The 13,053-nt window shown below is 40.7% G+C and overlaps 1 protein-coding gene across 13 annotated transcripts in view; it reads left to right on the top strand.

Annotated features, from left to right (window-relative positions):
- OTOF (otoferlin) overlaps positions 1 to 13,053 on the top strand; it is a 2,911,272-nt gene that overhangs the window by 2,678,346 nt on the left and 219,873 nt on the right. For all 13 annotated transcript variants that reach the window (XM_044062838.1, XM_044062837.1, XM_044062844.1 and 10 more), the window contains one exon: positions 5,429 to 5,589. In XM_044062838.1, coding sequence (XP_043918773.1) covers positions 5,429 to 5,589 — 161 coding nt within the window. The remainder of the gene's footprint in view (positions 1 to 5,428; positions 5,590 to 13,053) is intronic.

Here is a 13,053-nt window from a genome sequence, read left to right on the forward strand (position 1 = left end):
CCCCCAACAACATCATTCTTGCTGAGAAACTGTTGTTCTGGTATACCTGGTGTCTAGTGTTCCTCTACCCCATATGTTTTTTGTGCTTCAAAACTGTTGTTCTGTTAATGTTTAAGTATGATGAAAAACTGTTGTTCTGTTCATTTTTAAGTGACTGTAGGGTAATATATAAAGAATATTCCTAGTGTCTATTGTTCCCCTCACCTATACATTTTTTGTGCTGCAAAATTGTTGTTCTATTAACTGTTTAAATTAACTTAGGTTCATAGGTTGGTACTAGGCTATCAGCCCTAGGGCATATACAAGCCTAGCCATAACAATTCCCTGGCTATTTCTTCCCACAATATTTACTTCACTTGACCCCTGTCTAGCAGGGTGATTGACGTAATCCCCGAGGTGAATTTCCTATCTCCCATTCAATTGTCAAGGTTTCTTTTGAAGAGGGCCAAAGATATGGATGTTTGACATGTATGGGCAGTCTAGTCCAGAGTCTGGGGAGTCTCTAGGTCAGGAACCTATTCCTCCAGCATGTTTTGTTCATTGTGCTGACAAGGTTTAGATCCCTGGAGCGTGTGGCTCTGAGGGACTGGGATTTCTTTAAATGTAGCATGTCCAACAGCTCTGGGTTTGACATGGCCTTGTATGTTAAGCAGAGATCACCTCTGAGTAGACGATATGCAACAGAGTATAGCTGGAGGTTTTATTAGATGGTCAGCATTGGGCATCTGCTTTAGGCCTGTGATTCTTTTAGTGAGGTATTTCTGCAGCCTTTCCAGTTGTTGCAGATGTCTTGAGAGGTACATACCAAACGGGGCGTTGTATTCTATAATGGGTCTAATGAGCAATGAGTACAGTGGGACAATGACCTCCTTTTTTCCTGGATGAAAAGCCCTTAGTGATGAGGTGTGCCACATAGAAGGATTTCCTGGCTGTTGTGGCGATGTGGTTATCGAAGGTGAGACCACTGTTTACCTGTGTCCCTAAGTTTCTTATCACACTTTCGGTAATTAGTCTACTGCCACCTATATGGTAATTCATGGGTACATGTTTTTTCCCAAAGGAGATAACTATACATTTCTTGGCATTGAGCTTGAGTCCATTGGTCTGGCACCAAACATCTGTTTCTGTAAGGCCCTTTTGTAGAATATCCACATCATTTGGGGGTTCAATAATGGCTCCCAGTTTGCAGTCATCTGCAAACTTTGTTAGCCAGAGTCCCTTAGTGTTGACCTGTACTTCAGAGAAGTAGATGCCAAACAAGAGCGGTTCTAGGACTGAACCCTGAGGTACTCCAATTGTCACTTGTCTGGAGCTGGATTTGGAGTCAGCTACTTTTACAGTGTGGGTTCTGTCAGTAAGCCAATTGGCAACCCATCAAGTGATGTAGGGATTAATGCCCAGCTTAGTAAGTTTATCTATGATTCCAGAGTGGGGGATGGTGTCAAAGGCCTTGGTGAGGTCTAGATAGGCTGTGTGGACCGCCTTACCCTTGTCCACAGCTCTAGATACTGATTCGAAGAAGTCAATCAGGTTCAAGAGACAAGATCGGCGCTTCACAAACCCAGACTGGGTGGGGACCAGCGTTTGAAGGTTGCCAATGTCTTTGTTTATAAGTTCCATGATAATACGTTCCATGGCCTTGCAGATCAGGTTCATCAGACTGATGGGGCAGTAGTTCCCAGGATCCAAGGTGGATCCCCCCTTGTGGTGTGGGATAACTGTAGCTGTGCACCACTCAATGGGCACGAAGCCTGAGGTGAGGCTATGATTAAACATGACACTTAGGTGAGGTGTCAGATCATTTTGTAGTTCATGTAGTACACAGCCCGGGATGACATCTGGTACCATGGATGCTGTATTCTTAACTTTGGAGAGTGAGTTTTTTACCTGTGTGGCCGTTATTACCGGAATTTGGCAATCTTTCAGAGATGGGCCCTTTAGGGGGTGACAGGGGGGGTGAAGTTGACACTGAATCGATCTGCCAGGATATTGGCAATATCCTTGGGATCAGTATATTTAATGCCATTCTGTTGTAGCTCAGAGCAGATCTGAGAATTGCCATTTAGATTCTTGACATAGCTATAGAATACCTTGTGGTTGTCCTTGGAATCTTTGGAAATTTTATTTTCGTAACTAGATTTGGAGGATTTTATGAGGGATCTCAGCTTTTTACTGAGGCTGGTAAGGGAGTTTTTTGGATCCTGGAATGTTCCCCTTTTCTGCAATAGTTTCTTCCTTTTGTGGTAAAGTTTGTTTATGGCAGGGGAACACCAGATTGGATTCCTTTTTTTGGAGGAGAGCGTCTTGGTTCTATTTTGGGATGGCACGATTCATGCACGAGTGAATGTGTCATACAGTGCCTTAGTGTAGGATTCAGCAGTCAAACTTTCAGTTCCCATCTGCATGGGTGTCATGCAGTTTGCCACTTCTGACTTGAGTAGCATGAAGTTGGCTTTGGAGAAGTTTTTTCCTTTCTGGGGGGTGGGGGAGGGATGTGGATGTCAAGGGTGATTAGCTTATGGTCAGATCTGACCAATGAGGGGATGACCATAGGTGTGGAGCATCAATTTCCCATGTTGGCAATGACCAGGTCTAGGATATTGAAGCCCCTGATAGGACTATGGATTAGCTGATCCATGACATTGGAATTTATGAATTCCAAGAACCGTTGGGCAAAGGTGTTGGTACATGAGTAGTTCTCCCAGTTAATGGCAGGGTAGTTGAAATCATCCAATATTAGGGTGTTCGGTTGTATCTTAATATTTTCCAGTATGTTTAGAAAAGTGTAGTGAGAATCTTGGGGCATGGTGGGGGATCTGTATCAAGCTACAATTTGGATTGCAGTCTTACCTAGTGTTAGTTGTACCTGGAGAATTTCATGCGCATTATGTTGGGCAACTTAGAGTAATATTTACATTTCCTTGGTGTCTAATATTCCCTTCCCAATACTACAGGGTTTCCTCATTACTCTAGAGGAGTTATAGAGTAACACCACCCACACAAGCACACATGCATGCATTCACAGACAGACTCACCCAGATAAGCCCCCACACACACCCCTACACAAACTATCCCATTAATCCCCCTACTATGACCACCCAAGCAGACACACAGCCTCACAGACACACACACACACACACACACACACACACACACACACACACACACACACACACACAAACACACATACACACATCTGAAACACTAATTCCTCTACATATGGTCACACATGAAATAGCACACATGTACATATACATATAGATATACATAGAGCACACACAGACACATACATATACATATACATACAGTACACACACACACACACACACACACACACACACACACACACAGATCCCTTATGACTACTATAATGCAGTCTCATCTATTGACAGTAATGGGTGAAAAAATGTTTGACTAAATTAATTAACTCTGCCAGCTAAACTACATAACATCTGAATAATAATCTGAATTGTTCGACTGCGTAAATGCTTTACCCTAGACATTTCTGGGAAAGCGCACATGGCTAATTAGCATAGGCTGCTGCCTGGAATGCCTCATTACTATATAGCTTAGCTAAGTTGACAGCCCACCACTGTGTAGGATCACTGTGGTTGGCCAGTTTGCATCAGAAAGGATCACCACCAGTGGTAGCAGCCTATGTTAGAGCTTGCCACTCTTAAGATCCCTTACTGTATCCAGCCCATTATCTACAGAAATTGTTACACTTCTTACACTATATTTTTTCTTATTTTTAACTATGTAAGTTCTAATTGTATCCAAGTATTTCTCATTTCACTTGTTTGTGCTCTTGACTGTAGCAAAGATACACATTTCCTGTACTATACAGACCTGCAGTGCTGGATGTCAGTTTATTGCTGGGCGCCTAGTGAAAATCTGCATACTCATAAGCATGGTCTAATCCTGTATATGTTACCTTTTACACGGAATACCCCCAATTGCAATTTTTATTCCCTATACAGACAATTTTTGGAGTCTCTCTAGTAATCTTCTCTTAATAGGTGTGTAAAATTATAACTGACGAGTCTCCTAGTATCTGTGCCCATCTATTTTAATGTATACTTAAAGTAACTACTGCAGTCATTCATCACATTTAGACATGTCTAGCTTCCTTTATTGTTCATCAGTATAGAGGGCTAATAGTTCATTCATCAAAATCCTACTTATAGATTCCAGAGATGTGGTTATATTTAACCAATACTGAGCTTTTCATACCTAAATCACAGTCCAAACCTGATTCCAGACACCACAGATACTACCATACATTTGCAGGGCATCTAGTGAGTACCCATCGCTAAAAGGTCAATGCATTCTTTGGCTTTAAACTCAGGGTCTGTTGCTTTCTTTTTAACACCATATTGTGGTGCATACTATTCAATTACACCAGTAAAATAACTAAGTATTTCATCTAGGAACAAGGAGGTCATAATATCCCTGTACTCCTCCCTTATCAGACCCATTATCGAGTACAATGCCCCCTTTGCCATGTACTTTGCCAAGCACATGCAGCTGTTGGTGAGACCACAGGGGTTCCTGACCAAGAAAATACAGGGTCTCAAACAACTATCCTATCCTATACAGCTAGGCTAAAAGTGCTGTCCCTCTACCCAGTCCCATACAGACTGCTCAGAGGTGACCTGTGTCTGGCATACAAGGCCATTTCAGAGCCAGTCTTGATGGAGTTGCTGCATATCTGTAAGACAAGCTCCACTCACGCAACCCGCATGCATGGCCTCAACCTGGTCTTAGGCATTAATAGAACTTGTTGCCGGGATAGATTTGTGTCCCAAAGACTCCCCCATCAGTGGAACAGACTCCCTCTCCATGTCAAGCAGGGTACCTCTCTAGTCCTCTTTAAGAGAAACCTGGAAGACTGGATAGGAAACAGAAAATATACCCCTGGGATCCCACCTGTGTCCCTGCTGGACAGGGGAAACAGGTGCTGACTTTGAGGGAACATGGGAGAAATTCTTGATTAGGCTTATAACGGCTTCCTGGCCAATATCCTAGTATCATCCTATGAACCTAAGTACATTTTCAGAATAATCCAAAGAGTTAAAAGAAATGGGGAACCTGAGAAGGTGTTTTAATTTTTTTTTTTGGTAAATACTAGGCTGTTTACAGTATTTCTTTCAAATGCAGATGCAACAGAAACCAAAATAAATGCTAGTTCCTAGCATAATCAATCACATTAAAAACTAACCATAAATTACTTTATTGCTACTAACAGCTTGCTGTTTTTTTGCTGTAGGAAATATTATGTCAGTATAATAAAATGAAGGTTAATTCCACTGCTCTGTCAGTGGGTATGGTTTCCTTCTTTTCCAGTGAAAAACTTGAAGAATTCCATTATGTGAGTGAATATCTGATAAAGGTGCCTTCTTTTATTTTTCTGCAATCTCTTGAACAGCCATGGTTATAACATGTGGCGAGATCCTATGAAACCTACGCAGATTCTGTCAAAACTCAGCAAAGATGGCAAACTTGATGGACCTCATTTTGGGCCAGGAGGAAGAGTAAAAGTAGCCAACAGGGTGTTTACAGGATCTATTGAAATAGAAGATGAAAACGGTAAGTTTTATGACACAGTAGTAATAATTATAGCATTTGTTGGCAGATAACCTCTACTCAGGTGACTTAATCTCTTCAGTATCCTGATATAACTGCAATTCTTTCTCAATAAGATTTGATTGCTTCTTAAGCAGGTAGATATGCGGTCCATAGACTTTTTAGTTACTACCCAAGACAGATGCAAATGATCACACATAAGAACATAGCAATACAACACAGCACTATTCACTGCACAGATTACAAGTACCTTTGATTAATTTTGATTAATACAGTTTAGGTAATTAAGCAATTTAAAACTGAGAGGATGGGCAGTGAACTGCAGTGATGTATTTCATTCTGAAATAAGGACACAGGCAATGGCTGCTGGTGTCTTCAAAGCAAGTGGGGGCTGCAGGAAGCAACCAAATGGGTGGAGCTAATTAGAATGGGGTGGTTCAAATGGGGTCAGTCACTTTCATCTGCAGACTGCCTCAGCACACACTCATTATAGCCACTTCATGGACTACATACATCTCATCATTTAAACACACCCTAACCTGCCAAAACTTCAGAGGAATAAGTTTGTAGGAAGTAAATGAATTAAGCCAGGGGTCTGGGGACTACTAGGCCCCCAGAAGTCATTGGGTTCTAGATGCTCTGGGGTGCATCTTAAAGATATTTTTTTCTAACCTTTACATCCAGTGATGCCCTGAAGAAAAGTCATAACTAAGGAAAGAAATTCAATCTTATATTTTTTTCAAGAAAAAATAAGCTGTGTCTAAAGCTTAATATTCAAAACTAACAACATAGTAGTTCCAAATAAACTGAGATGACAACTGCTTGTAAGGATATAAAAATCCTATCTGGGAATAGTGCCTGCCTCCCTATCCCTCGAAAAAAGACAGTTACCTTCTGTGTCCCCTTCTGGTGTTAGATTGGGATGAAAATCACAAATTGCCACATACATGCAATATATACCTGAGGTTCTGGAGGAGAAAACTAGAGCACCTGGATAAAACCTAAACACAGATGGGAAGTACATGCAGACTCCATACAGAAGGAATCGCAGCCAGCATGTCAACCAGTGAACCAAGTGATGTGAGACAGCAATGCCAGTTGAAGCATAACTGTACCAATGAGCAGCTGCTACAACACACATCCTGCCCAGACTGCCACAGCCCAACCATCATCTGTGACCTAAGAATTAAAAACACATTTATTGACTGTATACATCTTAGATATCAGACTTTAATCAATTAAAATAATAGTTGCCCACAATAATTCAACATACACACACCAACACAACCATCAGTTATAGCCACCTTCATAACTGTGAATATAATGTCAGAAGTTTGTTTGTAATCAAACTAATGAATAAATATATAAATAACTACCACAGAAGAATACATCTTCAACCGCACAACATCCATATCAACCTCTTAGCTCAAGAGTCAAGGAGGAAGTCCAAAACTAAGGTTGGACAAAGGAACAAAATCAGAAATATATTGCACCTAACTTATAAAGTTGTTTAAAGTTGTTTGAAAAATAGGATTTGCATTGTCAAAAACTTCCTAATCAGTCTCAACAAGCAACTCAGGGAACTAATTAATTTCTATTACTTATTGTGATAATTTGTTTGTAAGCCTACACTGGAGTTTTTTCCCAGGGCCTCTGCTGAAAATGGGGCACTGTCCCAGTCGGACAATCCCGGTAAATAAATAAATAAATAATCAAGTCCACCAAGGCAACTTCAAGGTACAGATGACCTCCCAGGCTAAGGATAACCACACAGTATTTTTCAGTTATGTATACAACCTTAAAGGGAGCACTCAGTAGTGTGCAGAACTGATAGTGGATATAACTCCCCATACCAGACCAAAGGATGTACCAAATTTGCTGGCAGATAGGTTTGTCTCAAATTTCACCCCCTATCACCCTCAATTATCTCCTAGGAAATGCCCTCTACCATTTCCTCCACAACTATCATTAAAGAACAGGTCCTCACCGCACTTTCCAAAGCTAAAAACACTCCATTGAAACAAAGGATATAGCAAATTTGCTGTCCGATGAATTTAGCTCCAATTTTACCCCTTTATCACCTCTATTTATTCCCCAGGAAATACCCTCTACCATTTCTCCCCTGAATTTCACTAAAGAATAGGTACTCACTGCACTCACCATAGCTCGAAACATTCATCGGTGGGTTATGATAGTATTCCAGGATGCTTCTTGAATGGCTTGGAACATGACCTGTCAGGCCCACTGGAGTCTCTGTTCAGCCACAACCTCCAGACAGGCTTCACCCCTAGGGAATGGAGGACTTAACTATTATCCAGCTGCATAAGGGGACCATCAACAGACCCAATGGAGCTGCACACCCATCGCTTTCACTGGTCTTATATGTGGGGCCATGGAGGGAATTATTGTGAACATGATGAACCAGGATTTGGAGAATGTTCAAGCACTGGACCCATCCCATTTTGGGTTTGTCAAGGACAGGTCATGCCTACTAAGCCTGTTGGAGTTCTTTGAGATGGTTACTAGAGACTTGGATGGAAGCAGGATGGTGTATGCTGCCTACCTCAGCAGGGCGGGGGCATTTGACACAGTACCTCACTTGGGCATTATAGACAAACTCACAAATTTAGGCATAAATCTCTGATGGATAGTCGGGTGGCTCACTGATAGGAAGCATAGGGTTAGAGTGGGGGAATCCACCTCCACCGGGAGGCTTATTACTAATGGTGTTCCACAGAGCTTAGTGATGGGACTTCCCCTGCTTGGAGCTCTGAGGTCAGAGCAAATGTGAAGGATCTTTTGGCTGACTGGGTTTGCTGACAGGTGGAGTCAGGGAACCCACTCAATAATGTAGATCTCCTCCAGGAGGGTCTGATGCAGACAGGTGGCTGGTGCTGTAGCAATGGCCTAAGGCTCATTGCAGAAAGTGCATAATTGTATCCTTTGTGAGATGACCACCCCTGCAAAATTTAGCATTGATAATACTACCCCTAAGAGTACACCCAGTGGTGAGGGACATGGAGACTCGGGTTGACAGTAACCTGAAATGGGATCGCCGTGTGTCCATGGTGCTGAGTGGGTTCTTCTGTGTGGCACAACCTATCAGTAGGGAGATTGCATCCAGATTTAAAGTGATCATACCGCACTATACTCAGCCATCATTGAACCAATAGTCGAGTACAATGCACTCTTCAGCATGTACCTGACCAGGCATTTGTAACAGCTGAATTGGCCACAGAGGTTCCTCACTAAAAAAATACCAGGTATAAGTAACATGTCCTATGCATACTGCCTCAAAGCGCTGTCCCTGTACCTGTACTTGGTCTCCTACAGACTACTAAGGGGCAATCTATGCACCTACAAGGCCTCAGGGATGTGCTACACATTCTTAAAACAAACAGCACTAGAGTTATCCAGTCTAAGGATTTAAATCTTATCTGTGACATACGCAAAACATGCCAGAGGGGCAGGTGTGTGTCTCAAAGATTACCCCTTCATTGTAACAGACTATCCATTCATGTGAAGCAGAGTTCTTCCCTAAGCTTATTCAAATGCAATTTGGACCAATTTATAGAAAATCACAAATTCACCTGTGGTGTGTTGCCTGTGTCCCTTAGAACAGGGTCAGAGTGTAGATGCCCTAATGCACAGGCACATACCAAAGCCATTCTAGTCAATGGGCATTGATAACTGGGAAAACTGGGGCATGAATGGCTAGACTTAAAAAGGCTCTAGGGCTGTTATCCTAGTAACCACCTATCATCCTATGATTTTTTTTTCTGAAGGCTAACTCTGAAAGTCATGTCTGTCTTCATTTATAGACTGCAATCCTCACTAATTTGTCAGAAAGATCGCAAACTATCTGCCCATTGAAAAAAATTGGAAATGGCTGCATGAGATGATAGAACAGTGGGGAGCGGGTAATTTACTCTTTCCCCACTGTAGTGCAGTCTTGGAGATAGTAAATAATTAACAGGAGGTGTGGAGGCACAGCCCCCCACCGACATCCCCACAAGAGAGTGCAGCATAGGGTTGCCACCCCTCCATTTTTTTTTTCCGGACTATCTGGAAATCAAACTGATTCTCTGGTAGTCCAGAAAACACTGTACAAACTCCGGTATTCTATTTCAAAAAGGAAACAGACTATCGGAGTTTGTAAATCGGCTGATTTACTATGCTTTTTTTACAGAAAAGCATAGTAAATCAGCCGAAAGCAAGCAGCAGGAATGGAAAAAGAGGGCATTCCCTGCCGAGTTATGTCATTGTGATGTCACAAAATGGGCAGTATGTGATCGGGAGAGGGGTGGGGTGGGTGGGGTTACTGGTGACGTGAGGGATGTGGCTTTACTCCGGTTTCCACCACAAAGGAAGGTGGCATCCTAGTGCAGCATGGTTTCCCTCCTGCAGAAAGGCTGTTTTCTGTGTTTTCCAGTGTTTGAGTTGGCTTGGGAGGGTGGCTTAATGGCTAAGGTGTTTGCCCTATAAACACAAGGTGCAGGGTTTGAGTCTCACAAGGGATAATTGGCTAGGCTTAAAATGGCTCGCAAGGGCGGTTAGCTTAGTACTAAACTATGAACCTATGATGTTGTGTGGCTCAGTCTTTAGATACGATGATTAATGGGTCGTCATTTAAAAATGCCAATGAAGTGATAGGAACCCAACATTATCAGGAAGAAGAATTTAACATGAATTATAGCATGACATAAAATATATTATGACCATACCTCTCAACCTTGAAACATCAAAAATCTGGACAAGACCATGAAAAATAGGTACAAATCTGTATGCTGATTAACATAAAATTTGCATACATAATTACACAACCCCGCCCACTCCAATGGAATTGTGGGATACCAGCTTTCAAACACAAACTGAAGAACAGAACCAAAATATAGCACCAGAGTCCCCCCTGCAGCCATTCCAATGTCCCATTACCTGGCTATTTTACCCCATTTACCATAAACACTAATGTGTGCATACTCTTTACTTCCATAATGATTATTTGGACTTTATTTTTACATTTTATAGCACAATGCACAATCAATAATCGATATCTGCTAAACAAAGTAATACCGTCTCACAAAATATACTTGGCATTAAAACTTCTCTGCCCTTGAAACTCACATTCATTGAAACAGCATTGAAACGAGGCCCCTTGCACACAAAAGAAACATACATGCATTCTTTGATTCCTGACTTAATTAAATTATATTCCTTGTATAATACAGCCCACTTGTTAAACTTAAGTTAGAGCGCATTTTAAATTTGTTTAAACATTTTTCCAGTAGGAAATTAAACAAAATGCATGAACTACTAATGACAAAACTGCCCTATTCAGAAAATTTCCATGATAAAAGTCTACTTTTACACACAAACTATATATATATATATATATATATATATATATATATATATATGTATATATAAATATGGAATGACAGTAGTGTAAGCCATAGGCATCTTGCACAGTTCCTTGGCACTTATTTTCAATTTCACTTTTTTGGGGGTTTTGAGGGGGGGGCAAAAACCAGGGACACATCAACATACCACTAAGCCAAATCAGCAGTTTTATGAAAGACAGGAAGACTGAAACTTAAGTGGCTATCATTTAATGAGTTCAGTTCCCCCTTCTCACCATAGCTCTCAACCTCTTAGCACAAAAAACCTGGACAAAGCCAATAATGGGGGAATACAGCCCCAAAATAGGAACACATTGTAAATACTGGTCTTATAAACGTAGAAAATTGCTAGAATAAAAGGTTTTGAGTTACCATTTATTTTCTGAAGAATATGAAGTCTGAAATTCAAATGCCAAAATCCTGAAAACCACAGATTTATTGAGGAACACAGCAAAATTATAAGGCATAAATTTACAAGTGATGATAGCTAGGGACTTTAGGCTGTTTTTACCTCTACCCAAGGTACAAGGTTTGAGCCCGAGTACCTCTAGCCACCAGATGTATTCAGGTGGGGGCATTTTCACACTAACACACACACCCCTACGGCCAGTTTAGATTGTCCAATCCACCTACTGCATGTCTTTGGAGTGTGGCAGGAAACCGGAGGACCCAGAGAAAATCCATGTAACTTCAGGTAGGAGATGCAGACTCCGCACAGAAGGCACCCCAGCTGAGAATCAAACTGGAGAACCTCTTGCTGTGAGGTGACGCTAACCACTGCCCCACCACATATACACATAATCATGCCTATATCAATATGAATGCATGTTTGTGTGTTAGCTATATAAACATATAGAAATGTAAGAGAATAACATAACACCCGCAAAGTTCAAAATAAAAGAAAGTTGCATAATAAAAAATGGTTGTGACACAGTGAATGGTTTCATATTCTATTTGCTTTTCATTGATTATTCAGCTTTCTTGGAAGCTTTCTTGGAAATAAACCTATCAGGTGAATTGCTCACATCTAATATTTCAGTATTTTACATTTTTTTTTCATAAGAATCATCAATTGTGATTCATTCAAAATATATTGTGAGACAAAGCAATATGTTATATTCTGTGGCAAGATACCACTATAGATGATATGCTAATAAAAAGCAGTTATTGCAAATCAAAAATGCTTTTCAGGTACATTTTCATTATATTATCTTGAAATGCAGCTTAGAAATTCTTGAAACATTATCATGCATAACAATCAATAGATTTGCTTTTGTGTATTTATACTGTAACCACTTCATGCTTACGGTCTTGATAAAAGGAACATTCTTTGTGCTGAGTAAAACAAAAATCTAACCTTGAAAAAGCTTCATATATTCACTATTCTGCATTTTCTTGAACACAGAACATTGTTTCAGGCATCAGAATTGGTCAGCTAAAATGCTATTCTGAAATTGATTTATGTATATGATTCATGCCGAGAGGTGCTGAAACATTCTAGGTGATACTTTTCCTTTTTTGTTTTTTGTTACAGAATTAGGGTTTCTGTATTTTTAGCAAAAAATCATTTATCATTTTTATGCTAGCAGTTAAAAGGGTATATGCCTACAGGATGTCTCAAGACAAGTATAGTTTGCTAGTCATTTAATGGAAAGTTAAAGCTTTGTTGTATAGACAACAGAAGCTATTCCTCAAATCAGATATATAACTGAACACCATTAAAATTATTAAAGCATGTCATAGGCTTACAATTCAACCTTAATACTGGCTATTGCAACAGATATTTAAAGACTTTTAAAAACAAAGTGCATCTATTGAAATAGAAGCTGCTTGACTTTGTGCTTTTTCAGTTTTACTGCAACTTACTGAGAAATGGCACGCATGCGGACACACACACACCACTCTCTCTCCTTTTGTGCAAGTACCGTGCAGAAATGCTCCATTTGAATGTCAACAGTAGCAGTTGTGCAGAAATGCAACTGCGTTTGCAGTTCTTTCCCAAGCAGGCTTACACACCACTACTCGTAGTGGTTCACGTACCTTACAGAGCTCCCATTCGTTTGAAGTA

Source organism: Protopterus annectens, chromosome 2.part1, assembly GCF_019279795.1.
Source record: "Protopterus annectens isolate FY-2018-M chromosome 2.part1, PAN1.0, whole genome shotgun sequence".
Lineage (NCBI taxonomy): Eukaryota > Metazoa > Chordata > Ceratodontiformes > Protopteridae > Protopterus > Protopterus annectens.